This window comes from Phaethon lepturus, unplaced genomic scaffold, assembly GCF_000687285.1.
Source record: "Phaethon lepturus isolate BGI_N335 unplaced genomic scaffold, ASM68728v1 scaffold20750, whole genome shotgun sequence".
In the NCBI taxonomy this organism is placed as follows: Eukaryota; Metazoa; Chordata; class Aves; order Phaethontiformes; family Phaethontidae; genus Phaethon; species Phaethon lepturus.
Window position 1 is genome coordinate 1 of NW_010512831.1, and position 7,151 is coordinate 7,151.

Here is a 7,151-nt window from a genome sequence, read left to right on the forward strand (position 1 = left end):
TTTCAGATAGTTGTAGAGAGCAATAAGGTCTGCCCCTAGCCTCCTTTTCTCCAGACTAAACAACCCCAGATCTCTCAGCCATTTCTCATAGAGCTTGTGCTCTAAACCCTTCATCAGCTTCATTTGGAAACGCTCCAGCACGTCAATGTCTGTCTTGTAGTGAGGGGCCCAAAACTTCACACAGTACTAAAAGTGTGACTTCCCCAGTGTGAGTACAGGGGAATGATCATTTCCCTGGTAATGGCACTTCCACCAAGAACTTGAATCAAAAATGGAATTTTAAACTTCATTTTAACCTACTCTTCATTTTCTGAATTACCTACAGGCATTCTGATATACTACGTTACGTATAAATATTTTGCAGATAATGTTCCTTAATAGAATAGAATGGAATTAATAGAAAGTTTTATGTGGATTTTTTGTGAATTATTTGAAGTAATGTTTCTGGCAAATATTTGCAGCCTGGATTGGCCTTTGGCTACTGAGTTGCCCAAAATTACTGCTTCTTAAAAGCTCTTTTTCTTAGAATTGGTCAACCAAGACCTTTTCTGATAACTTTGCAAGCATTTATCATCCTCGTATGAGTTTATGCATGCAATTCTTCCTACAAAAGATAGATGCAATTGCAAATGGCACTATTACAGATGTCTGTCAAAATAAGGAATATGAATGCAGGAGGATGGAAGGGGTTTAAGAAGACAGAATACTTTATTTTTTGCAGCGAAAAAAACCAAACAGATATTTACTGACATTTCTGGGAAAAGTGTTTATGCAAGCATTGTTTCTCATAAGTCTATTGATTCAATAAAATTAGCATATGAAATTTTTTTAACCATCTAATCTCTTTTAGGGGGAAAAGGGAGATCAAGGTCCAAGAGGCCCGGAAGGACCCCCTGGCAAAGGAGATGTGGGCCAAAAGGTATGGCTTGACATGCACACTAGAGAAATACTACAGTCTCTAGGAGGACCTATTTTATAAGAGTCCAGATTTTGGCCTATTTTTTTCATTCACTATATTTTAAGTAGCAACTATATTTTAACTGATGATTTAAAAGGATTTAAGAGAGAATGATGTGTTCCTTAGCCTGAACAAGTGCAGCAAAATTGGGCTATAAACATAGACCCTAAGGTTAATTGTGCAGTGGAGATTTCCTAAAAATTCAGTCCAGAGTTTTCATTAAAGTCAGGAAGAGGCAAATCATCTCAGTATGCTGACAGGGAGAGAAGAGGAGCTAAAGGAAATTAAGTGACTAATTAGACATCTAAATATGAAATTAAAAGCCTGGAAAGATGTATTAGTAGACAGACAAATGCTTTTATCTCCCACCTGTTTAAATGTAGGGCATTTGGGGCAGATTCTAAAACTGAGTGAGACTGCAGTTAGCGTGAAGCATCTAAATACCTTTCTGATTAAGGACATCATTGTTGTCGTGTTTTTGCTTGTTTGTGTATCTCGCAGTTGTGAATGAAGCTTTGCCATGATTTAAACAAAAGCTTTGTTTTTATCAGGGTGACCCAGGAGAAAAAGGATCCCAAGGACTGATTGGTTATAAAGGAGCACAAGGCCCAGCTGGACCAAAAGTAAGCTTGTTCCTCCAGGGTAACCCTTCACTTTGTATCTTATAAAAGTATCTATGGAACTTATGTACAAATTTCTCAAGTGTCTGATGCTTGGAGATGTAACAGAAAAAAAGGAAAAGCAGAAATATTTCCACCCTCTGTCGTGAATGACACAAAAGTCCTGAGGAGAAAAAGAATAAGTAAATGTATACTTACAGACCTTACAGTTATACATGAGCACTGAGAAGCTAAATTAAAGTTTTCCAAGTGATTCTAGCCATGATCATTTCACAAATTTTTACTTTGAAACATTGGATTTCTATTATACTATTTTGTAATAAGTGTCTCTCTGAATGGTAAGGAAATTGAAATACTATCAGTGTTCTGGTTATTCCATTGGCTTTGTAAGCTGGACACAAAAAATTAAGTGAAGTTAAAAAATCAAATACATGGTTCAACCAATAGTTACTTAAAACATGAAACTTGGACCAGCTTTCACAAGAGCAGTAAGTTGATTTATGTTTTTTCCTAAATATTGTCTATTTTCACCTGAAGTGGTGGAGATATTTTTATAATATAAAGTGTTGAAAAAACTTTTGCTACTTGCGCAGAAAATGAAAGTGTATTTTTATATCTAGATGATACCATTTTGTAACAGGGTGAACCGGGAGAGAGAGGGCCCCCTGGTGTCACTGGATCATCTATTCAGGGACCTGCTGGACCAAAGGTGATTATCTGATACATGTTTGCTGGAGACCAGAAATGGGAAAACTTCTAGTGTACATTTCTGTCAAAAGAATATAAGTTAAAATTCATTTTGGTAGCAACAAAGGTGACTGAATTTTAGAAATAAGAAGTGAAAAGTACTAAAAATTAACAGAGAGTATTTGGAGGCCCTTTAACATGATGCTGAACTTTGTACATGTTATTGCTTCCCGAAGCCATTTGTTTTTTTAAAAAAAAATCCTTATTATATTTCTGTTGTGTTTTGGCCCCTCCTGTGAAATTAATCACTTTGACGTCTTCTTTTTTCAAATTTGCTATGCATTATTTTCTTAGAAAGACTAAAGTTTTCCTAAATGTGGCAGTAAATACCTGCAGGAATGTGTCTATGTGTAGTTCCAGGGAGTTATATGCTGAACTAGAAGATTTTTTGGAGGTGAATGTTTGTATGTCACTTCCAAGTGAACAGCTGGCCTCTAGTTAATACTTTAAATAAAATGTCATCTACAAGATAGTTAAAGCTACATCCACCTCATTTTGTCTGTGGGGAAAGTGTACCTGAAATGAATAGGAGTTGGTGTTCTGAGTAAAATAAGTGGATTCAGCAACAGTAAAACTAACTTTGAAGGTTTTAAAAACATTTGAAAATTCACTAACACCCCGTTTTTATTTTAAGAATAAAATAGTTGGTTTTAAAATACGTCAGTTAACTTCGACTTTAATTGATGCTCTTCAGCTTTGGTGATAGTTTTTAGAGAAATCACTAAAGTACATCCTGTCACTCTGAAGTAATTTCATCCCCATTTTTCTTCTTCCTTAAACACCTATGTGCCCCCACAGAGAAGCACATGTGGGTAACGTACATGCAATGTACTCATCAGCCTGGCAACAGGACATCACAGAGGGCTAGGATGTGGTTTGGACTTGTTTGTGCATGGAGGAGGACAGAAGAAGGGAACATCAGAAGCTCGGGGTACCCCTGCAGTAAAAATGTAACCACAGAGAAGAAAGAAAGGAGAGGACTGTGGGGTGCTCATATCTCTTATATTGGTTTAAAACCACAACAATGTGCCAAACTTTACGGCAAGAAAATATAAGTGGCATGCTATAAGGCACAACTTGTATGAAGACAGGTTTCACTACACTGGTCTCCCTTCTTCACACTTTCCTGATTACTGTGACATTCTTGAATAGATAAGTAAGTGAGTCAATGTTATTTATTGATAAAATTTGTGCTGAAAAATAAGAACTTTGTAGACTCTATTGCCTTTTTCATTCTGATTTGATTCTGTTCAATACAGTTCGTATCACTGTCATAGCAGACTGGCCATAATCCAAAATTCAGTGGAGTCTGTAGGAGTGTTTTGAAGCTCGCTCTTTACTAAATTTTAGATCAGGGCTTTTATGTATGTGCAGTGGCTGATGTGAGAAAACAAGTAGTTCAGGTAATTATAAAATGCAAGTTGTTTTTTAGAAAATATACAAAACTTTGTCTCTTTAGCTCCATAATAATTTCCTTGTTTAAACAAATATCTCCCATGTTTCTGACAATTGCTCAATAATATAACAGGCTACACATGGCCATTTCCCTCTCCACTGCGGAAGGTACAAAGATTACTAGTAATTGTGTTCTTGGAACATCCTGATATCTGCAGCAGGGAAGCCAGACATAAATTTCTGATGCAGGGAGTCTGCATGTTTTTCTGAGCTGGGAGTTATCATGGTCTGAGGTCTTTTTAGTACATCTCTAAGTATTTGATGTAGTAGTGGGTGATCACTTGAGGTCTTAACTCCTGGACAGACATGGTTGTGTCCATTGGAAATTTATTTATTTTAAGCTACACCCACGTTTGGGGACTAGAGTTTTATTTCCCTTGACAACCATTATGCTGTTACTAATATGGAGACAGTAACATCAGATAGCTTTTTTTTCTCATATTCCTTTCTCATGGTTACAGCTGCTCGGTGGTTTTGATAGAATATTTGACCTGCATTCCCTAGTGAACGTTTCCTGAAATACTGCCTGTCCTTCTCACTAGTCTTAAAAATTGCAAAAGTTTCATTGAAAATCAAAATTTTCTTTTTACGATCCTTAATGTAAAGTAAACCATCTGTTGCCATAGATTAAACACTAGAAGGAGCCAAATTTTGCTCTGTAAAGGGATAACATGAGGAACTTGAATTCTAAGCCTAACTGCTTTCCATGAAGCCACTGAGAGAGCTAATATTACCAAATGGTTGTAGTGGATAATATTTCAGGGAAAATCTCCAGTTTCCTCCTGGGACTTCAGAAAAGCCAGACTGTGGAGCTTGCAACTTTGAAGTGCTGCACTGTTGCATCTGTAGCCTTTCTAAACATACTCTGTGTCAGCACATGTCTTTGAATTTGTTCGCTGTTCTCTATGTGCTCTGGCAGAAACAAGGTTATGCAGCCTTGCACCAATTTTTGCTGGTTTGTGTGGGCAAAAGCAGGCAGAAGCCACAGGTGAATCCAGCCACTGAAACTGAGTTATAATATTCAACCTTCAGTTGAAAACTAAAGCTGTTAAGTTATTCATCAAGGCAGAACAAACTGTTTGACACAGTTACCATGAGGCAAAGGTGTAAGAGAGGTCAGAATCAAGAGTAAAAAATCAAGTAAAAGCTTCTCTAGAAATACTGAGTTCATATTACCTACCTCAATAATTGTCGCTGTCAGAAAGAATTGAGTATTTATTCTTTTCTGTAAAACTTCAGAAATTAAAATAAAAAATAATGAATATATGTTTTTGGGTTTGTTTCTTTTTGGGTAGGGGGATCCAGGACCCAAGGGGCCACCAGGAGATGATGGACTTCCTGGAAATTCAATAATGGGACCAACGGTAGGACTTTTGAAACAAAAGGTGGAAAATAAAGAGATATGAAACATATGCAAAACTCTTATGAAAATGTAGAAACCACTTGAACAACTTTTTCAGGAAAGTAACTAACAAGTTCTTCAACTTTTCCATCATTCCAGGTTAAGTCTATTTTTAAGAGTAAACTTACTATGTCTTCAAAGAAGAAACAAAAAATAGATTAAATAATTAGTCCAGTGTATCTCACCCTGCAAACTTCCCTCAGAAAATCTTAATTAGGAAGGTAGCTTTTCAAATTCATCTCCACCTTTCGCTACCTCATGTGGTCTTTTATACTTCTGTGTGGACAATATGCTCTTTACTGAGTATAAACCGAGAAGTATTAGTTATTGTAAGAGTGACGTTCCAGTGTTACCAACCTTGCACATTCAAAAACATAGGTAAGACCCAAAATAATGAATTTAAAAATTAGATCTTTTGGAAGTACTTATTTGCATATAGGTTACAGAATAGGATTTCCTTGGTTATATCCTTTACATTTTTAACTTCAACACAGAGAATGGAGTATAGAAGTCTGAGCAGGATTTCTGTGCTTATTGTTCAAGCCTTTAATGGTTAACTGGCAAGATCAACACACAAATGAAAGATGAGAAATACAACTGAGGATTCAGTGGTAACACAGAGATTTCAGTCTTTGTAAAAGTCACAGACTGAAAAATTCTCCTCTGTGGTACACGTGAGTTGACATAAAGCTTCTTGAAGAATAAGGTGAGACCAAGGACCATCCTCTCACCAGTGGGAAATCAGTTAGAGGAAAAGGATATAGAATAATTTGCAAAGGATTAATTTTATGGGTTTTGATCACTGTTGAATGATGAAGTGACCTTTTCAAAGAATGATTCTATCGCTCTCCTGTTTCTTAAGAGGTTATAGTATTGCAGGGTGACTATTAGGTACATAAAGGTATGATTGCTTTTTCTCCTTGCATAATGCTTACAGTTATCAGCATGGAATTTTGTCTGATATTTTATCACCAAATGACTCATTATTTAAGGGTTTTTCCTCAACTTCTTGGAACTGTCTCTCATTTAATTAATCAGAATAACATGACATCATTAGAAAACAGTGCCACTCACCTTTCTACATTATTTAAGAGCAAACTGCAGTCCCTAGAACACTTCTTATGTCCTCTACTGCAAAAAATGGATGTGTTTCCTTTTACTTTGCAGCTTTCACCTTCTCCCCTCTAGTGCATTTTATGATATCATATTGTACTTCTTTCAGTCATGATCTGGGTCGAAACTTTCCATAAGCCTTCTGCCACTTGTGATAAGGGAATAGTTCAGGAAGAATTCCTTCAGTTTTGGGGAAAGATACCATTCTTGTGATCTCCTTTCCAGATTGAAGCCAGGAACCTTCTTAGTAAACCTCTTTTTTTCATGTTTACCGTGTCTGCACATAAAATGTTCCACTCAATTCCACTGTTTCACTTCTTGGGATGACAGTTGATAGACCCAAATTCAGAGACCAGCTAATTTATGTGTACCTAACACAATGTAGTACAAAATAAAGGAACTTAATACAGTAACTTTTATGCGATAACATCTTAGGAATACCAGTAATGCTTTACTCCTGGCTTGACAGACTTCCACCAGTACACCTACCAGAGGATGCACATTGATCCACATGCATTCAGTAGCTTGTATTTTTGAATTTTCAAAAACTCTAAATTTATTTATTTTGTCTATAATCTAGAATGCTACTTCACTCTGTTTTTCTTATAAAAAGAAATGACAGACATCACTTAATTGTCCAGTCATATACTTAATCGTTCAGGTTTTGATTCTGGCAGTTATTTTTTATCTTAACAATGACAATGTCCTGTAGGATATGCAGAATCCCATCTGTAAATAATTTTACACTTTTTCCTCTTACTTACGTATGGTGATATCTATAGAAAGTGAAAGCCATGGACACAAGATTTATGCTTATGTCCTGTTTATCTTTTTTATTTTATGTTATTACTTTGAA

The 7,151-nt window shown here is 36.1% G+C and overlaps 1 protein-coding gene across 1 annotated transcript in view; it reads left to right on the plus strand.

Annotated features, from left to right (window-relative positions):
• Positions 1–850: 850 nt before the first annotated feature.
• The window catches only part of LOC104621838 (collagen alpha-1(XXVIII) chain-like), a gene marked incomplete at its 5' end in the record, with an annotated part of 33,773 nt that continues 27,472 nt past the window's right edge, over positions 851–7,151 (plus strand). Inside the window, 4 exons of the mRNA XM_010288448.1 lie at positions 851–919; positions 1,510–1,581; positions 2,219–2,287; positions 5,076–5,144. Coding sequence (XP_010286750.1) covers positions 851–919; positions 1,510–1,581; positions 2,219–2,287; positions 5,076–5,144 — 279 coding nt within the window. The remainder of the gene's footprint in view (positions 920–1,509; positions 1,582–2,218; positions 2,288–5,075; positions 5,145–7,151) is intronic.